The sequence below is a fragment of the Rhynchophorus ferrugineus genome, unplaced genomic scaffold, assembly GCF_030347505.1.
Source record: "Rhynchophorus ferrugineus isolate W39M unplaced genomic scaffold, kcgeb_rfMv2 rfM5, whole genome shotgun sequence".
Classification (NCBI taxonomy): Eukaryota; Metazoa; Arthropoda; class Insecta; order Coleoptera; family Curculionidae; genus Rhynchophorus; species Rhynchophorus ferrugineus.
This window is the reverse complement of record NW_027472584.1, coordinates 15,846,772-15,869,447: the sequence shown is the minus strand read 5'-3', so window position 1 is coordinate 15,869,447 and position 22,676 is coordinate 15,846,772. Positions and strand designations below refer to the sequence as shown.

Genomic DNA, 22,676 nt, shown 5'->3' with positions numbered 1-22,676 from the left:
TCTTCACTAAATCTCCCCAAATTCGGTAGCAATAAAGAAATATTAATAGCCAAAAAATAAGCAACTGTTTTGGCTCCGGAGAATGTTAGTCTCCTATTTTTTAAATAACTTTCCATGATCTTGATCTATAACCTCCTCGGAATTGTTCGCTGTTTCTTCCATCCAAATCGTCGATTTTGTCACAAAAGTTTCGTTTCTCAATTTGTTTCTCAACTATATATTATTGCTGCATTTATTGTAAATTATTTAATTTATAATAAGATCTGCGATGTAGAATTTGCCTTAGATATCGGATTTTAAAGACCTTAAGTTTGCATATGGTAGTCAGACTGTAACAGTGCCCAAGTTTCGGATCTATAAAGAAAGTTTATCCATACAAAAAGGTTTCGTAAATATTATTTAACTTCAATTAAAAAAATATTCATAATTTAATATTTTCTTCATCCTTGCCATTAACATTATCATCTTTAAAGCGTTCAACGAATTTCTAGTAAAGAAGTTCTTTACTAGAAGCCTAGTAAAGAAAACAATAGCTAGCAAAGAATATTCAATTTTGGATATAATTATTTAACAAAACATACATTTTCGTAGAAAATAGCGAGAACATATAATATTTAACTTGTTTGAAGCGTTATGTAATAAAAATCAAATATTTTATATATCTTACATAAATAGTAAATAGGATATACGGTTGTGTTTATTTTATGTTACTGATTAAATCATAAAATAATCTTCGCAACTTTCTGTTTGAATCAGCTCGTCTTTAATTTCATATCATTCATAACGTATCAGGTTATTTTGAACAATGAATGTAACGTTTGCTGCGAAATACAGTCAATAAACGTTAATCATCTGAGATAAGATAATGTTTCGACCACCTTGCTAGCGGAAAATTAAGGTAGTTTTCATTTAGAACATATAATGGCTAATTTCTACGGATATTCGATTTGCCTTCTTGTTTTCCATGTGCTACGTAAGTTACGTATCATATTTCTATAGCCCTTGTTTCTGTATATATTTAGTTGGTTGTATACATTCAATATTTATTAAGAAAAAAACCTTTTCGCTACTTTTATTTATAATTTAATTTAATTAATTTATTGCTTTGTTGATTATTAATATTGTAAGAATGTAAACTTTTTTATATTTGAGTATTAAGATAAGCATATACTATTTATTAAAAAATCAATTTCTATTTTGCTATAAATATATAGTAAATCTATTATTGACTCATTTTATCTGCATTCTAAAATTTAATCTTTTGTTATTTGGCCTATGTGTTTATATCATTTTTATAATGTCTAATTATTTATCTAACATGGTTTTTGGCCCTCGAATACATTTTTTCAGTAAATTTGATCAGATAAAGTGTAAAAAAAGTATTTTCAGTGTGTATATGTAGTATTTTGCATGTTTCTAGATATCTCCATGAGTGTGAAATATTTATTTGTTTTTGATCCTTATAATTACGTTAATAACAACTCAGTTAAAAAATTCCCCGCCTAGCACATAGATGGCGCTACTAGAATTAACTCCATATGTTTTTTAGTTAGCCTTAACCCTCAAAAGATACGCGTATAAATTTGACAGCTGTAGGATCATTAGTTTGTGAATTATAGCATTTTGAGTGAAGCAACTTTTGTGATTGTGAAAAAAATTGATAAAAAGGAATTTCGCGTGTTGAAAATATATAGCTTTTTGGAGGGAAAAAAACTTCTGGACCCTCCCTCAGAAAAATCAACCATCAAGGATTGGTATACTAAGTTTAGACGTGGTGAAATGAGCACCGAAGACGGTGAACGCAGTGGATGCCCAAAAGAGGTTGTTACCGACGAAAACATTTAAAAAATCCATAAAATGATTTTGAATGACCTTGAATGATCATATCATTCACTAATATTTGTGTATGAGAAAGCTCTGTGCAAAGTGGGTGCCGCGCGAGCTCACTTTTAACCAAAAACAACGACGAGTTGATGATTCAGAGCAGTGTTTGAAGATGATCAAATGTAATAAACCCGAGTTTTTATGTCGATATGGGACAATGGCAATATTATATATATATATATATATATATATATATATATATATATATATATATATATATATATATATATATATATATATATATATATATATACAATGACTATATCATTTCAATCCGATGTCCAATCGACAGTCATCCGAGTGGACTGCACACGATGAATCCACTCCAAAGTGTGGGGAAAACGCAACAGTCGGTTGGCAAGGTTATGGAATAATTTTCATTTACTACCTTGAAAAAGTAAGAACCATCAACAGCAACTATTACATAGCGTTATTGGACCGTTTGAAGGACGAAATCGCCGAAAAAGAGCAGCATTTGAAGAAAAATAAGGTGCTGCTTCAAAATGACAATGCACCATGGCACAAGTCAGTGAAAACGATGGCAAAAATCTATGAATTGGGCTTCGAATTGCTTCCTCATCTACCGTATTGTCCAGATCTGGCCCCAGCGACTATTTTCTGTTCTTAGATCTCAAAAGAAAGCTCGCTAGAAAGAAATTTTCGTCGAATGAAGCCGTGATCGCCGAAACTGAGGCCTATTTTGGAGCAAAGGACACATCGTACTACACAAATGGTATCGAAAAGTTGGAGGGTCGCTATCAGTATATCACTCTTGAAGGGAATTATGTTGGATAAAAAAATAATTTTGTTAAAAAAATGTGTTTTACTATGGTAGGCCAGTGACTTTTTAATTGATCAGTTATTATAGGGTTATATAGGGTTCATTGTAGCACTATTCATTAGTACTTTACTATTGCTATTATATGAATTAAAAGAATTGATCAATGAAAGATAATATCTGATGAATAAAGCCTTATTTAAGTGAGTTTTCGCTGCAGCAATATCTTTAATAATAAATATCAATGTTATTATTGAAAAGTTATTTTCTAGAGCTCTTGCTAAAGTATGGCGTTCGGTAGTCATGATTATAGCCGCTCATACTACATAACATTAATCTGTCCAATTTTATTTTAATGTAAATAAAACGCTTAAAATATAAATATATTACTCTTCGCGTCATCGAATACATTTCTGTTCATTAATGTTTACTGTTGAAGCAATTTTGAATCACAGTGAATGCACAGACTGCAGGGGGATGAATATTCAACAATTCAACAAGCTCATCTTGTATTGTATCTTTCCTGAAATCTTGACCATATAATATTTTTAATTACTCTTGTTTAATATTTTGTGGATGATTGAAACATTTCGTGGATTCAAATTTTGCAAAATAATATTAGTAGAATGTATGTTTTGTTACTGAGCTCGCACATAAATCAATAACGTTCAATATTTTATACAATTTATAATTATATACTATTGTAAATTTTTCAAAAAACTAAACCAATTCATTTATAAAAAATATATTTTCTATTAATGTCTTCCAAAGGAACTACGTATATATACTTTTCCTTTATACTTGACATTATTTTTATTACTTTTAACATGTCATGTTTTGCCAGTATGTCATAGATATGTCAGAGGACAAACTTCTACTTCCGTTCCGCAGGAATTACAGCCATGTTACCGTCAATCTTATACCCCTGTATCAAGACCACCGTTGACAGTCCCTGTTTTATTAGAACTTCTAAGAAAGATTGAAATCAACCCAAATTGTACTATGAATACTCGAAGATTGACGACATGGTTAATGCATAAGTAGGTATATTATATTAATTGATATAATTAGCATATCTTAACACGATTAATAAGAATTTGCTTAAAATTACATTAAATTTCACTTAAATTATTTGCAATTTATTTAATTAAATTAAAAACATTTCGGTAAGAGTTTTAATTATATTTAAAGATATTATTAATGAAAATATTAGTAGAACTGGATATAGGTCTATATATAAGTTTTATTATTTTCAAAAATTTATTTATTTTTAGTTATTTATTTTTAGTTATGAATTTATCTGAAATCTTAAAACAGCTTGTATAGTTTTGATACTCGATATATTTAAATATTTGCTTATTATATTCTATAATTTCATTATTTCCTATACTTTCATTTACTGATTTTCTTGTTCTTCTCTTGTTCTTTCTAACTGTATTTTTATATGGTGGATAAATCTGACATTATAATTTCTTGACCTAGACCTAGAAGTTCACCACATTTTTCATAACAATATCTCTGCTATGTGTAATATTATTATTTCATGCTTTATTGAAAGGTCTATAGTTTTTTTTTTCCGTGCCAAACCATATATAAACCAACTCTATTTAAGGTTTATTTACATGGATGTTGAGATGGAATGTAGCAAAATATGTGTGACGTTTTAATTATGTTAAAAATTATATATTAATATTAGGTTCTGTCATATCGCCACAACGCAAAAATAACGTTTACAGATTTGATGTTATGAAGCTGTATTTTCCAGTCCATTTGTAGATCTTGTTGACTGTTACTAATTCAAATACTGTTTCTTTTGTTGTTGGCATATCAGCGATGTAGAGCAGATACAGGAGTGGTTCCAAGATACTACCCTGGGGAACTCTAGCCGAAATGGGTTAAAGTGTTGAGAATGCCTCTTCAAGGGATATTCTTTTTTTTTTCGAGAATATATGATTCCAGCAGTCGACAGTAATTTCGCAGTAGCAATTTACTTATGTTATATATTAATCACAAATGCCATATCCGGTCAAAAGCTTGTGAGACGTCCAGAAATATTGCAGGGCAGTATTTTTGTTCTTTGAATGTCTTTTCAAGAACTGCTGTTAAGGTTTATCAGGCTTTTTATGCATAATTATTTGAGCTACCTTAAAACATTCCGGAACCTAGATGAATTATCATCAATTCCAAAAGCCTTTTTAGAATTGAATTGTTGAGAATTGTTAAGGTTGCTCAAGATTGTTTATACATTTGAGTTTTGCGTTTAAACTGTTTTTGTTTGTTTTTGTTTTGTTCCTGCATTACAAGAAGTCTAAATGTGTCCCAGTTAGTAAATATGTTAGTAAGATTAGGATTTTTTGTTTTTTTTTCAGAATTGTCGCGCCTAATATTAACAGTAATGGAGTGTTATCAGATGATAGTTCGCACAAGCTCTTGATTTGTATTTAGTTTGATGAAATGCCTTTGGGAATGTAAAAATCCAGTAGGTTTGGTACTTTATTACTGTCGGTGGGCGAGTAAGTGGGTTCGCGCCCTGAATGATAATTACAATTTGTAGTATAAATTGCTGTAATTCGTAATTGAGTAATTCGCTTCTTTTTCCAGATGTTATTAATTATGAATCTAGATTCTCTACTGGTGAAATTCTTAGTATGCCCAAGTTGTAGGCAGTTTTTGCATTGGGGAATACTATGATTTTTCTTCCGGGGTTCGACTATTTTGCAGTATACGAGATATTTTACGTTATAAATGGTTTTGTTGTTCTCAGTTTATATTAAATCAACATAAAATAGCAGAAAGTTTTTTATAGTACACAACGAAGAACAAGCATAAAAATTAGAATTAGAATTACATAAGTACATAATCTTTACTAGTACATCGCGTTACTTATATAGTTCGCTTTACTCTGATACATTAGCAGAAACTATTATTTATTAGTAGCTTATTAATAAATTCTTATTTCACGAATCCTGAAAGTTCATAGAGCAGCATCATAGAGACACCATAATTTACTTTTTGATTGTAAATTAGCATCACAATTTCTGGGTGCATTATTTAACATTAAACTGTTCTTTGTATTATTTAATATTTTCATTTTTTAAGGGTTATTATTGATGGAATTGTTCGAGCAACCGACAGAGTTGTTGATGAAAGAGTCGGTATACCTTATGCAGCAACATTGAACAAGTTTCATAAATATAAAGTCATCAATGACTACTTATTGGACCAGTCCACAACAACTATATCTCCGTTGGAATTTCTAAGCCTAGACGAATTTTGTTTCTTACACAAACTTACATCCAATTCGATTTATGAATCCGAAGTAGGCTCAGTTAATTGTGTGGATAATTCGTTTTCTCCTATGTAAGTATAATTAGTTTTGCTGTTTGTTTTAGGCGTTAATGATAGTTGTTTAGTGTAGCTACGAAAGTTTTAACGCTCGTAAAACAAGCTTTAATTTAATATGTCAGTTAAGTGTTATTATTTTGTAACAGTTTCTAAATTTTCAATTTCTAATTCTAATTTAATTGCCAGTTTGTATCTAGATCTACGGATTGTCCATTAATTAATTCTTGATATTTGTGAGATATGTTTGAGATTATACTGTGGATATTTGTGTATATTTATGTTTTACGCGCATTTTAATATATTACCGATCATCATCCGTGCGATATATAAATTGAAATCGTATGAAAAACCTGTATTATAGGCATGTCATATATAACTAATGTAACAGTTTTGTTTTTGTGTGCTTTTTTTATAAAAAAAAGTACGAATAAGTGTTATCATGTTAAAAATTGTCCGAACAACAATTTTTTTCACAACCGTCCAAAATCGATCCAAAAACAATATTCTGGTATACTTTTCGTTATTTTTTCCTCATTTCACGCTGATGATTTCTTTTTGATGGAGTAATTTCCTGCTGGTCTTATTATTAAAGGGCGGGCAAAGGCATGGCATTAGTCCCTTAAAAATTATTTTATTTTTTATCGATTATCTTCTAATTTTTAATTTGGATTCTTTCACTTGGAAAAATTACTCTTTAGATTATCGAATGGAAACAGTTATACGTGGGATGAACCGAAGGTTCTTTTGGAGTTTATGTTAATTTGTTCTTAATTTGTCTTGTTAAGACATGTTTATCTAAGTCCATATAACGTTGTGATATAATTTTTATTAGCAGTTTTCTATTGTCATTTTTATACTATAAGCAAATGTGCATGAATCACAAGAAAATACGTGTCTTATGAATATTACAACAATTTTTTTGCGCTATTATGAGGTGCTTGAATGTATTTTGATCAGTAATATCTACTGGTGAAAAAAAAAATAATGTAACAAGCGTTAAATTCGATGATATTTCTAATTTAAGTTTTGCCGTGCATATGGTCTGATCAGTAATATATGGTGTATTACGAGCTGCTAACACCTAATAAAAGAGTTACCGCAGATGTCTACCAATATAAATTGAACAAATTGAAAGTAGTGGTGCACATAAAGTTCAGAAAGGATAGGGAGTAACACAAATTCAAGAAACATACATTTTTGCACTGATAATAAGTGAAATCTCACGCTAATGGTGTTGATCATCCTGATAAACGATTATGTGGTAACTCAGAAAATATTTAAAAAATGTACAAGCTAGTTTTTCATGATCAAATATTGGAGGACGAAAAACAACTACTTAAATAAGGATTTTGCTGATCATATTTTATGGCAGGAATTATTGACATGTAAAAAGGTTATCTTTAGATAGTTTGTCATATTTGTTGCCTAAATACAAAGCGATGTGCCTTTTTAAGAGCAGTTCTACTGGATGAAGTTTTACAGAATTCCATTCCAGTGATGGCTTAAAACTTAAAATAACAAAATGTGGTCGAAACATCTTATAAAAATTTAATAATATTTCGATTAGTTTAAAGTGACTTTTGTTGGCTTGAGTGCTATCACTTTCTATAATAGGTCATTTGAAATTTGCCCGGCCTGACACATAGATGGCGTTACTAGAATTAGATCCATATATTCTTTGGTTATCTCTAACCATCAAAAGATGCGTGTATAAATTTGACAGCTGTCGGATCATTAGTTTGTGAATTACAAATTTTGAAAGGAATTTACAGCTGAAGCAAAAACTTGTCTTGATGCCGAGTTTCTGGATACTGCCCCAGGAAACTCAACCATCAAGGATTGGTATGCTAAGTTTAGATGTGGTGAAAGAGCACCGAAGGCGATGAACGCAGTGGGCGCTCAAAAGAGGTTGTTACCAACAAAAACTAAATATCCACAAAATGATTTTGAATAACCGTAAATTAAATCTGAATGAAATAGAAAACACTCTAAAGATATCAACTAAACGTGTACATCATATCATTCTCGAATATTTGGGTATGAGAAAGCTGTGTACGACGACTTGATGATTTGGAGCAGTGCTTGAAGATTATCAAGCGTGATAAACCCGAGTTTTTGCGTCAATATTTAACAATGGCTGAAACATGGCTCCATCATTTCACTTTGAAGTGTAATCGACAGTCACCCGAGTGGACTGCACACGATGAACCCGCTCCAAAGCGTGGGAAAACGCAACAGTCGGCTGGCAAGGTTATAGCGTTTGTATTTTGAGATACGCATGGCATAATTTTCATTGACTACCTTGAAAAAGGAAGGACCATCAACAGCGACTATTACATAGCGTTATTGGACCGTTTGAAGGACAAAATCGCCGAAAAACGGCTGCATTTGAAAAAGAAAGGGCTGCTTCACCAAGACAGTTCACCGTGTTACAAGTTACAAGTCAGTGAAAACGATGGCAAAAATTCATTAATTCGGCTTCAAATAGCTTCCTCATCCACCGTATTCTCCAGATCTGACCACCAGCGACTATTTGCTGTTCTCCGATCTCAAAAGAATACTCGCTGGGAAGTGGATTAAATCTTGATTTTGATGAAAAAATATCTCTAGTTTTTTTTTACGTGAATAGGTGTTAGTTATATAACAATATAAGAAAATCAATTTATAACAATGTGTGGATTTTATGGATAAGGGAGACTACGCACATTGTTTTACTTTTTATAGTATGTCATATCAGGATTAAAATTATATTTATAACAATTTTGAATATATGGCATCTGTCAATAGGAAATTGTAATTTCATTATTGTTAATATTTGACTGGAATCTTTCATGAGATTTCGATATTGATTGTAATTTATGAAAAGGCTTGGGCATATAATACATAATCTATTGACTATGAATTGAATCTTGATTAGTTTTAAACAATATATTGTATTTCTGATATAGAATTCAGGTATTTTTACGAATATCGGAAAATTTTGAAAATTTTTGAAATTTTACAGAAAATGTTCCAAAATGTTCAAACTAATAATATTCTTGATTACTTTTTTCATTTCAAATTTGCTGAAACTTTATATATTAACGGTGATAATTCATCGTAATATAAATATTTTAAATTAAAAGCACGTAAGCTTAGGGCTTCCGGAACATTTCCTAACGACTTTTACTTTTTCCAATAAAAAGTTTTAATTAAAGTCATTATTAATTACCTGCGATTGAAATGCTTTTTTTCTTATCTATATAATGGTTATTCACCTATTACTCTTAAATTGAATTCAGTTTCTTAACTAATTAGTTATTAATTGTTATATATTTCTTATTACTATATATTAAATTAGTTTGTTATAGTAAGAGTTGAAAGATTTTAGAGTATCGAATTAAATTAAATAATTCGGGATTTTATGGAAAATTGATAAAATCGAATGAAATTTCATTTAAATATATACTTTTCACTTGTCACGATACAGAAAATATTGAAACATATATGATAAATTGCTGTAACATTTGCGCGACATTTTAGGTGTCATTAATCATGCCTTTTTGTACTGATTCTTAGTCCGGCTTTAACATGGGACCCTTTCAATTGGATTTTAATCGATGTTTAATATTTCGTATGGTTGTATTTTCATTTCCTTTAGATCGAATTACTTGTTTTTATAATTATGATTCTATATAAGTTATGACACGTGTAGGGTACAAAACAAAAACTTTTGATTTATTTTAAAACTTAAAAATAAAATAACAAAAAAAGTGGCCACTTATTGGAACGACCAAATTGCTGAAGCAAGCTTATAAACGAATCCCTTAATTCTAAATAATTTACTGATTACATCCCACACAACCTAGATTTGACCTAGATAATGACCAATACCGTAGCGGTCACGTCATATAATACCTGCCTACGAAGGTAAAAAAGTATGTTCAGCTATAGTTTTAGATGTAGCACAAGCTTTCGATAAGGTTTGGCATGAAGACCGTATTCATAAATTACAGAAAATGCTACTAAAACAACACACCGAACTATTAAAATCATACATTACAACCAGAATGTTTAGAGTCAAACAAGAAGAACTTTACACTTGTGATATACCACAAACGGAAAATATTACGATGGCTACATTTGCTGACGATACTGCGATTATAGCTGTCCGAGACAATAGTGAAGAAGCCTCATGAAAATTACAACAGGCAAGTGACAATATAAATAATTGGACACAAGCTTAGAAAATAAGAATTAATGAAAGTGAATCTGTACATGTGCAGTTCACCTATAAACAGACCGTACAAACACCCATATCATTAAATAATACTATCATTCCATATAGCAACAACGCTAAATATCTCGGAATGAATCTCGATGCAAAACTTCGCTGGAAGGAGCATATAAAAAAGAACGGAAAAGAACTGGAATTGAAATATAGGAAAATGTACTGGCTAATGGGAAGAAAATCACAATTATCAGTACATAATAAATTGCTATTATTTAAGCAAATATTGAAACCTATATCGACATACGGAGTTCAATTATGGGTATGTTCTGCAAAAAGTAACATAAATAAAATACACATTTTTCAGAACAAAGTCCTGCGAGGTATTGTGGGTGCACCCAAATACTATAGGACTGATTATCTACATAGAGACCTTCAGATACATACAGTCAGTCAAGAAATCAAGAGAATCGCAAGGGGGCATGAGGAAAGAGTCCATTCTCACACGAATATTGAAATATTACAACTATTCGATACCACCAGAACAGGACACAGACTCAAAAGAATCAAACCATCTGATCTTGTGTAGTGTTGTGTAGTGAGGTGCATATATTAAAAAATTCAGCAGTGACATGTATAAACATCATTTCACCAGAGACTGAGATAGGGCCGATGGGTCCTGCTAGTTATCATCTCATCTCATCTTCAGGTCTTGTTTCCTTGTCCTTGTCCTTTAATTCTCGTTATACGAGCTGAAGTGGTCTCAGGGTGTTTTTTATGAAATCAGGAAAGTCATACTTTATAAACATAGCCCTCAACGACGGGTTTACCTGGGTTATGTGGGACTGACTCAGGGCTAAAATTGGAACCGTAAAGACCCACGGTTCTGATTAGCCGGTTGTATAAAAGGCTTCTAGGTCCTGCGAAGAGAGATTCCAAATTTCCAACCACTGGACCCTTTCGTCAAGTTGTTTTTGCAACCTACTTAGGATATAATATAGATTGTTAGAACTCTTGAAGAAGGGACGATCTGGTTAGGTAATAGGTCTTTGGGTAGACCTAATCGTTTCTATTTAGCTATTGAGCCATCATGCCAGACCTTATCCAAAGCTTTGGTAAGATCTAAAAGGATCACGTCTACTTGCTGATAGTGGTTGAAAGCATGCCAGACGTTGGCGGCCAGTCGAGTGGTTTTGAATCCGAATTGTTCATTTGGGATAATGCAGTTAGCCTTGATGAAGCTATTGAGGGCAAAGAGGATTGCCCTCTCAGCAAGTTTTGGTATTTCTTGTTGCTTTCTTGACAGGTCATTTGCTGATCATATTCCCTAGAGATTTGGTTGAGACTAAGTATGTTAAAAGGAAACTTGAACAGAGTTGGTCTCTCAGGATACAGCATCACTTAGGGTGACGTCTGAATTTTCGTCTAGATAGTCTCCAGAAGGAAACGAAACGTTTAGCCTTTGCTTGGAGAGAAATTTATTCCTTTTCTCAGCTCTCCATACGTAAATGGTATTCCGAACTCCCTGCAGGCTCTATTTGCCTCTATCTTGTCCGTAAAGTCGAGGATTGTGCGGGGTCTTTTGCAGAGGTGATTTTTCAGCTCTTAGGTGTTGTGGCTGAGTGGAATTATGACTCCTGGGTTTAGAGGGAATTTAACTATTTTAACGCTAACTGAAAGTCTCGAAAGACAATTGGTCTTGGAAGTTTATTTTCGGAATTGGATTGAATTTTAGGAAAAGCTCTTAAATTTTTTCCATTCGATCTTTTTTTTAAATGCACGTGAAGCACCTCAATAGTGCTGCAATTTTCGAGGGTTGATAGGCTCGAACGGTGATACAATATTAGTTGCTAGTGGGGAGGGTAAGGGATGGTGTTTTAATTAAAAAAAATTAGAGTTATGGTCTTGAGTTCTATCGTCTCTGTAGGTCAGTAATCAGTTGTAATTCGAAATTGAATAACTATGGGATGATTTGAGGAAGGTTTCCTGGATTAGCGCTACGTCGATGCTGAAGGTGTTTACACAGTACAGTTCGGTTTATTTTCCGCGGAGCCTGTTTGAATTCGAAGACATGATATTTAGCACTCTGTTAGCAGCTATTTAGATAAATGAAATGCTATCAGAGGATGAGATTATTTTAAAATTGTATGCTCTAGAGATTTTCTGTCTCATATGCCTGGAGGATATTAGCCGGGCAGGCCGAGATACTAATCGCTTCCGCAGAGGGCAGTGTGGTCGTATGTGTATTGTCGCAGGTACTGTGTTTAGGAAGGTTTCCCTTGATTTGGTTCAGGACCTAGTGTTAAGGTACCTTGAACACTTGACACGTAGCAGCAGACACGTCTTTTCATTAGGAGTTGGAATATCTGAATAGTTAAAAGTTATAGAAATGCCCCGGTTGACAATTTCCATGCCAATAATTCTAATTTCCAGGATTTTTCATTTCTCTTATGCAACAATGACTTGTACAAGATGAATTTCGTCCCCGGATCTTGTTTTCCACCTCTAAATTGCTTAATTCCTATACACACCCTTGGGTTGTGTATAGGAATTAACGTTAGGAATTACCTGATTTTGTTGATTTCGATAGTTTCAGGTATAATTCAGATAATTACCCTGATGCTGATAGTGCCTTCTTATGGGGGATATAATGATTGATATGGGTAGAGGGATGAGTCCCCGAATCTTGTTTTTCACTCCTGAATTGTTTTTGGGTGAGAACCTTGAATTAGGAATAGGAATTAGGGTTAGGAATTTCATGATCTTGTAGATTTTATCTATTTTAGGTACATTTCAGATAATTACCCTGATGCTGCGTTCTTATGGAGGACAGAATGAGTGATAAGGGCAGGAAAAATTAATAAACCTTCGATAGTTGGAGGTAAATAGTTAAAATGTATTCTATCCTTTCTGTTTACGGTACAACATAACGTAATTGAGTAGGTTTATCTTAAACGGCAGGTTATGTCAGCATATCGCTTTTTGTCGTATAACGGCTAGTGGCAGACGAAATTTGGCGATTTACCTAAGCAAGTACGCTCTGGTGATGGGGGGCAGGTTCTGGTCTGGATTTGGCCTATATGCTGTTTATCCGGCTTGGACTGTTCTGGTCGGAGGTGCGATCGGTTGTTTTGTTACCGTCTTGGGTATGCCAGCTTTGGCTTATTTGCCTTTCAAGGTTTTTTCTTCTCTTCTTCAACTTTTTGAGTTGGATGGGGGAGATAATATTGGACATCAGCATTGGACGTGGCTGGGTTGGCTTTTCTTTTCCATTTCATAACTGTTTTGAAATTGGAGTCCGAGATTTCATATTCCTCGTTTGATTAGGAATTATTTATTGATCATTGATTTTCACTGGATCCTTGTTTCTGGTCTCAGGGAGCTAGAATTATGTGGCCGAGCTTGTTGGTTAAGCTGATTATTTGTTTCGATAGGAGTCGTGTAGTTTTTTTAAACTGAGTTAACTGAGTTAGGTTAGATGCATCAAGCAGTAGCTTGAGACTTGTATTTTATTGCAGCAGAAGTTCTGTTTTTTTGTTTCAGTTCATTGTTTGCGATGAACGGTACAATCGCATGACACTGCTATAAACTATTATATCACTAGACACTGTTACTATGCAATACATCACTAATTGTTTACAATGATTGCCCATCGTTACTCCAGGTCCGATTGTTCCGAGAGCTTAACATACATTGCAGTCTACACTATTTTACTAGGACTATTACACTTTTGTGTTGCCAAAAGCGGTTTATATACTCGAGCCCGCTCACGCGTCAATCAAGAATTCGACTGCTTTTGGCCTTAGAACACCAAAACAATACTAATATCATGCGTACGTAAAAAGAATCATACGAGAATCTCGACACTAGAGACGATAGATCAGCATCTCAGAAATCAGCATTACAAAACATTAAAATGCCAGTACATATATTTATCATATTGCCGCAGGATTTGAACCTGCGACTATTGCAGTAGTGGGAAGACCGTTCTATCGACCACTGCAGCTACTGAGCCGACATAACCTTATACTCTTTAAAGTTTCCATTATATAAACAAGTATCATATAAATATTTCAATATGTAATATGTAAATGAATTTTGACTAATTTGTCTGCATATTTCATGGAAATGTTTTCATTTATGAAGGCGTTTTTATCAACGGCATTCAAGCTCCTATTTCTATAATAATAATACTTAATAGAAAAAACAATACTTACACGTTTAAAATTACGGACTATTACAGATGTAACTAATTTTATATAATACATATGGATGTTGCTTGGTTATTGGATGTTGGTCGAATAATTTCATTTTAATAATGGTTCTATGTAGGAAGGCAGAGTTGCCTCAAGCATTATCTCTGGATAAACTGATATGTTTTTTATACGTTCTACTTAACAAGCTTTACATATACGTTTACATACTCGTAATTTGATAAATATTTTTACGAAAATAAGGAAGAAAGATGTACAAGAAATATATGTCCCTTTCTGCATGTTAACATTTTTGATATGACAAGGATATACATGTAGAGTAAAAATACATTTTCAAATGAAATAATGTTCAATGAAACATGTCAAAATATATTTGTGATATTGATAGAATATACGTTCTTATGCTATATTTAAATAATCGTAACTTTTATTTGAAGTTTATAATTAAATCATTGAGCTCTAGTATAGTAGCTATTAGGACTCAGAACCTTAAGGTTCCAGGAGTAACATTGTTCGCAGCGTCCCTGTTTTATTCTAACAAATCTTTTTGACTTATAAACACTGGATATGTTAAGACCAACAATATCCGTTTGTAAAATATAAAGATCTTCAATTACTGATATTTGTTCATCGATTTCAATTGAATAATTTTCATTGTAAATTATTTTTTCATAAATTTTCAACATTGCCTTGTTTATTTGTACGAAAATTGGGAATTTTAATGTAAAATTGTATGGGTTTTTTTATGAGTACCACCTCTATCAGAATTGAATTGCTCGTTTTTGTTTCGGAAATTTCCGTTTGAAAATTTGTTAATGAAAAACTGGAAAATCCGTATTGACACGACAAATTGATTGTACGATGGGGTAGTGTCGGCTACAATAAAATGAGGACACGAAGAGCCAGATGAGTTAATGGCCTTAAACATCGGACAGCCCAGTATTATTACCCGATGTACGAAGAGTGGAAGTATATCTCGAGTAGAACTCGGATATGAATTCTTAATCTTGAAGAACATCTAATTCTCTATTAATTTGGTTATTTCTGACGAACCAGAGGGCATTGATTATTCTTTTGAAAATTTTATTTTCGACGATTTAGAGACGTTCCATCTGACTGGGTGAGACGTATTTAAAATAGACACTGGAACCGTATAAAATGACTGAATGAATCAGAATCTTATACAGAAGAGTCTTGATGAGCGGGAACAGCAAATTGATGGTGCCTGGACCTTTATAAGGGACCTCTGAATCTGAACTTCCGATCGAAGAGCAGACCGAGATAGGAGGCTTGGTCTGACTATGGAATGAGAATGTTCTTGAAACGCACGGTGCAAAACATTTCTTGTGAAAGATGGTTTGGATACGCCTTGGTACATTCGAAGAAGAGTAGCAAGAGAAGCAGTATCGTCCACGTAAAATGATGCATAAACTTGGAGTCTTCTCGGGGTATCTGAAATAAAGAGATTAAAAATATGCGCGAGTGCTAGGGAGGAACGTTGTGGAACTCCTGAATCAATAGGTTTACGATTGGAGAGAGTATCTTTAATTTTCACCTATAATGATCATCCTGAGAAAAATATTTGATAACTGCGGTTAGATCTTCGGGTAACCCTAACCATTTCGGCATTTCGCCACTAACCATTCAGGCCAAACATTACCAAAGGCTTTGTTTAATTTTTTGTTTTGTTGAATCCAAAATGACCGGTCCAAGCATTTAACGTCTGTTAAAGGCACGATCGATTTTTGCAGACGGACGATAGACCTGACGCATGTTTCCATGAGGAGGGGTAACTCGATTCTCTACTATCAACAACTAATGCGATTGAAGCAGACAATTTAAAGAAACGGTCATAATTAATCAGTAAAGAAGGTCTTCCATGTTGACCACGCTAATCCATCTTTAGACACTTTTAATAATTTTCTTAGTTGCATCCACTGTATAATCCGGATGTTGCTTCATCTAGTCAGTTTTCTCCGATATCAGCAACATTATTTCAAAGGTGTAAAGCTACATCAAACGAGGCTTATGAAAAATCACTTGATTACATTTTTCGCTCAGAAATGTTTGAAGATCTACAGTCTGACGCAATGATGGTTTTTCCAGAAAAGTGGAAAAAACTTTATCAATTAAAACGGCACATATATCATTGATTAGTATTTGAAATTTATATGAATAAATTTGCCTTAAAGAATATGAAAAGCATAAATTAGTTTTTCTCAAACTATTATTATATATAATATTATGAGATTATGAGAAAAAACTTCTTATGGTCTTAATATAAAGTTTTTCTTGTATTTTATAACATTTCAAAATGTTCTTTTTGGTTTTCACATCGATCAATTTTCCGAATCCAAACAATGATGGATGTTTATTAATTTACTTGCTTTACGATCTAAGAACTATGAAACTACGCCGGGTTTTATAACACAAAATATCTAAGAATTTACTTTATTTTATTTCCAATTCCATATCCGGTTTAACAGTTTCTCCAATGTCTTGGATACTTTTATATACGAGGTACAATTATATTACATTCTAATATGTCAAATTTGATCTAAAAAAGGTTTAAAATATTTTAAACATTTTAAATTAATTACTAAATATCTGTAACTCATTTTATTACCTGAAAAAATTATTTATTCTTGATTTGTAGACTGGTGTATTGTGGGTCACAATGTTGAGTGACCTATTATAAACTGAAGGTAGCATATAATTATACTCTTCAGGTATTCAATCATTATACATTACAACAATCATCTAATAGATTGCGGTTTTTTTTTAATTTAACAAAACAGAGTAAACAAAAATCGCTTTAAAATTACCAATTATTTATTCTTCATGAGAGATTTATTGCGCAAAATCCTTTTTGTCCCAGAAAATATTTGGAAATTAGGTCAATCAAATGCTGTTACTTGTTTAGATATTAATTAAATTTTTTTATTATTACTAGTCGTACTTCCGATTGACCTACAATTTGTCTTTTATGATAACTCCAACCTAAGTATATAACTAGGATGACCCATCGGCCCTATCTCAGTCTCTCGTGAAGTAATGTTTATACATGTCACTGCTCTATTTTTTATTATATGCACCTCACTACACAACACTACACAAGATCAGATGGTTTGATTCTTTTGAGTCTGTGTCCTGTTCTGATGGTATCCAAAAGCTGCAACACTTCAATATTTTTATGATAATGGAGTCTTCCCTCATTCCCCCTTGCAATTCTCTTGATTTCTTGACCGACTGTGGGCATCTGAAGGTCTCGATGTAGGTAGTCAGTCCTGTAGTATTTGAGTGCGCCCACAAAACTTCTCAGGAATTTGTTCTGATAAATTTGTACTTTGTTTATGTTACTATTTGCAGAACATCCCCATAATTGAACTCCGTATGTCCATATATGTTTCAGTATTTACTTATATAATAGCGATTTATTATGTACTGAGTATTGTGATTTTCTTCCAATTAGCTAATACATTTTCCTATATTTCAAATCCAGTCTTAGTTTTTTTCTTTTCTTCTGTATATGTTCCTTTCAGCGAAGTTTTGTAACAACATATTTGATGCATTTGTTTGCATATAATGTATGTTTTTGTGATAGAATATCAGAGTTAGTATTCTAGAATATATGCTTGAGTGTTTTTATTGTAAAAAATCAATGTGATGCAATAATGGTTAAAAAAAAACAGAACGAATTTTTTTTTGTTTATAATACCATTGTCATTATATATACACACGTAATATTATAGCATATTGCTTTATTATGTACTTCTATTCGGTATGTATCATATTTTCATTGTCTTATAATTTTTTTCTTGATTTAAAATGACTGCATTATTTCATCATTATCAATCCATAGCTGGTACTCAGGAAGGATGTTTAGGTGCTTCTCAACTAATACGCTGCTGTTGGTCTATCAGACTTGTGAGGAATTAGTTCATCTTTCATTCGACATACATGTCCAGACTGTTGCAATCTCAATGTTTGATTTGTTCTCCAAGTGTGTACGGATTATATATCTTAAAACAACATCTTAACTTCTTTATTAATATAATCCCGAAGGGAAACATGCAAAATTTGCATTAAGCATTACCTTTGAAATATTTCAAACTTCAAACATGTCAGGCTATAATTACATAAGATATAAATACATAAGAGGTATACAGAAGAATTGGCCAAATAAATGTTTTACACTCCCTCAGAAGAGAAAGCTCCTACAGCTTAGTCTATTTGGCATATTTCTTTAGTTGTAGGTGTCACTTTGTTCCTTTGTATTACTGATCCCACGTACTTGAACTTTTGCAGTTACTCTAACTGGATGGATACAGTTGACATTAACAATAGAAGGCGATCCGTCAATTGTCTATACTTTGATCTTCTTTTCACTAATTCTCAAGCCATGAAGAGCGCAACAGTTTAAACATCTGCGAATAATTTCAGAGAATTATATTGTTTATAAAGATTAAGTTTACAATTGTACTTATTGAATTTAAATTAATTTGACTATTTGAACTCTCATTTATATTATCATAAATGCCATTCGTACAATTGATATGAGATTTCTTGGTGGTTTTAGTATTATCGTCTTTTCCATGCGAATACCGTCACTCTTCCTGGTTGTCTTTGAATTAAATTTGTTTTGGTTCATTTTTATTATCACAGCAGTATGTTGAAACATTATATATTGAAATATTATTTAATTGACTGAATATTACAAACATCGAAACATTATATATGATGCATCATATTATTCTTGTAATAGAGTTTTATTATTTGTTTACTTAGCTTTCCTAGAGTTTCCTATCTTAAATGAAGTTCTAAAAGTCAATCAAAATGTTAATTTTGATGGGACATTCTCTTATTTTTCTAAAAACGGTTTAAAACTCAATAACGTGTTTGATTAAAAATTTAATAACTAAAATACTATCTACAAGTTTGGTTAACTTTATAATTTCTGCATATTATTATATGAATAAAATATTTGAAATTTAATTTTATTAGCTGAATTCGGCGGTTCTTCGGTTTACAATGTTATGACGTCCCACATTTGCATCTGACGGTTTCCTAAACAGGTTAAGTTTTACGTTCCGTAAATCGCTAGGACGGTCGTACGACGAGATAATAAAGTTTCGTCTACCTTTTAACAATAAAATGCTAATTCAAATTTAGTTTTTGACAAAGCTTTATACGGTTTTGAAGTAAATAGGTTCGAATATAGGCGACGTCAAAGAAGAAAACTCTTTGATCGTTAAATATGTTATGTACGGAAAAGGTTTTATTGTATCTTTTTGGATGGATGTACCACCGTGCAGATAGGAGTTATATTTATATTTTAATATAAGGAGTTTTTACTGTAAGAAAATGTTTACTAAATTTACTTGTTTAGTTATTATGTAGATTTTAGTTAAAATATGTTTTTAATAATATGTACGTATATATACAATTACTTTTTTAATATTTATAAAATTATTTTCGTTATTTATAGAAATTTTATAAAAAGGTTTAGCATAAAAAATAGATTAAATTATTCTTAGTATTTTCTTATCTTAAATGATTTTTTGCGTAGGGGATCTTTCTATTTGTAATATTAATCTTTTTCTTTGGTAGTCTACGATGATTCCAATCGTTCTAACTTTTGCAATAGTGATACCTATTTGTCAAAATGCGAAGTATCAATATAAAAAACTGCTAATCTATTGATTAAATTCGTTATTGGATTAAATTCCATTTAGTATTATAAAGTTATTAGTATATGAGAACGCTAATTATTTAATTCCGGACTTTCATTATTTTTGTGGTTTGATTTGAAAAATGCTACAACTGAAGCTTATCAACCGTACTGTTCTGTCATATTGCAATCGGCGGTTTTGATTTCAAAGGTTTAAGAGTGGTTATTTTGATGTCAATGGCAAAGAACTGCCCAAAAGACTAAAAAGGTTTCGACACAATAAATTGACTTATTATACTTAAAATGACTTATTACATGAATACCCAGCTCTCAAAGAGCTTATACACAGCTTAACATATCATGCTTTTCCAGGCGTTTACAAGTTATGGGGAAAATTCAAAAAGTGAAAAATTGGTTACCAAATTGGTATACATTCTATTTTGTACCGTTTCAACATCCCAGGTTCATTATTCGCCAAGCGAAAACATTATATATAAACAAAACCTGTGTAGATTTAAACCGTTTTAGAGTGTTAGTCAATTTGTCTTTCAGATCCATTTTTTTTCAGAATAAATCAGAATAAATTTTAGTTCAGGTAAAGTAAATCCGTAGAATTGTCTTAAAATAGTCTTTCTAGGCTATTCATCGTAAAACCAAGTTCTATTGAAGTTAAGCTAAATTTGTTGAAATTAATTTTTCTATGTCAACTTAATTTCCGAGATTCTGATGAATAAGTTGGTTTATGTTGAACTAAAGCCATCGAATAATTAGTAAATAATAGCATAATTACATAAATTATATAAAATATAATTAGCACTTCGATGTTACCACTCACAAGCAACTGTATCATATAAATAATTGTGAATTGTTATTATTGTTATGAACGGTTACTAAATAGTTTAAAAACATTTTAAAAATAAAATTTATGAGAACTTTTATCAACATTTCTATGCAGAATAATTGAATTGTAGCGATCGAAGCTTTGTTGTAAAGTTATATTGATATATTTTTTTACGTATAGGCCATCCCGATCTCGATTGAGCGATGCTGTAAGCAGTTGTCCTTTAAAATTGGGAAATATTAAAACGAATTGGGGCTCTATATCGGTGTCCCATTTGATTGCTGGTATTGCCACGGGATTGGAGCCCAATCAAGTTACATATCAGCGTATTTTAGATTCAATCACATCTCGTTCAGGTTAGTATAGTAATATTAAATTTTTTTATAGTTTTATATAGGGCATTGAAAATATCCGTAATTGGTTAGTTTCTGTTAAAATGAAAAGCCAGGATATACAGAAATAAAATGTAAGTAGCTCTAAGCAAATTATAGTGTGAAATTGCTCAAAATGGAAATGAAAGACGTATTTATAGTTACTTCAATATACTTATTCTAATGATCCTCCAACTTACGGATGTCATTTTAGGAATACCCGCATCTGCATTTAATGACGATGAATGATAATTGAAATTATTTTTTCAGGTATAAGAAGAGCCATAACGCAGAGGGATATAAATTTGACGAATAAGTTAGATTTTGTATTTTAGTAGTTAAATGTGTTAATCATTCGTCTATTAATTCATCGCTTTTTTCAAAATATATTTTAAAGTTTCCTTTTACCAACTATGGGTTTATCTGGACTGGACCTACAGTTTAACGTGGGTTCGGAACCACGGTCCTCAGCATTAAGCCTACCGACTGGCGAGTGACTAACTTTAGAAATTATCCCAGAAGACATTCGGTCTTACCCAGCATGGCTACTGGCGTGACTGAGATCATTTTCCTTGTCGGATTTTACACTCTTGCCTAGGACAATCACAAATTTTAAACAATCACAAATACAAATTTACGACCATACCCCAGCAGGATTCAAATCCGCGGCTATCGCAACAGTAGGAGGACTATCCTATCGCATTTACCACTGCGCCACCAAGCCGGTTTCACCGCTTTTTCTCTCTGTGTTTACAAATTTTTGACTTTAATTCCGAAGCTTACAATAATAATCAGAATTTATTGTTTTGCCAGTCTGGAGATAATGCAATTGCATAAAACATTATTGATCGTTTTAGCGAACCTTTTGCTTCCCTTTTTGAGGAAAAAGGGGACACCTGAAGGTGTGAAATTTGGCACTGTTAAAGCTTATATCGATGAAGAATTTTTAGGCCTAATATTTTGTGTAATATGCGCTACAAATAAATATATTCCAATAAAACGAAATATGTCCAAATCGAGCAACCAGGAATAGCCGTCAGATCGGCGAAACAAAAATTATAAACAAACCCAGCGGTTATACACTCGGGCTAAGAGTTTAGCTCGCCAACAATAACGTACTAGGATCGAATCTCGCTGGAGCTAAAGGTCGTTTAAAAAAGCATTCGTTAAAATTTAGCACGTAAAGGACGCGGACGCCTAATTTTTAAAATTAAAATCTGGCAACGTTGTACCGTTGTATCTTTTGCGAATTTAAATTTCATTCTTCTTGAGATGATTTTTAACTAATAAGGTTTTATTATTAGTTAATATATTATAAGTTACTATTTAGGTTTTAACTAATAATATTTAAATACATAAGTA

The 22,676-nt window shown here is 32.1% G+C and overlaps 1 protein-coding gene across 2 annotated transcripts in view; it reads left to right on the top strand.

The window, feature by feature from the left end:
- Positions 1–852: 852 nt before the first annotated feature.
- Positions 853–22,676, top strand: part of LOC143197278 (uncharacterized) — a 63,684-nt gene continuing 41,860 nt past the window's right edge. Inside the window, exons 1-4 of one of the 2 annotated variants that reach the window (XM_076405589.1) lie at positions 853–973; positions 3,507–3,702; positions 5,762–6,022; positions 21,124–21,299. In XM_076405589.1, coding sequence (XP_076261704.1) covers positions 922–973; positions 3,507–3,702; positions 5,762–6,022; positions 21,124–21,299 — 685 coding nt within the window. In that variant the 5' untranslated portion in view covers positions 853–921. The remainder of the gene's footprint in view (positions 974–3,506; positions 3,703–5,761; positions 6,023–21,123; positions 21,300–22,676) is intronic. The other variant, XM_076405590.1, reaches the window with a different exon arrangement.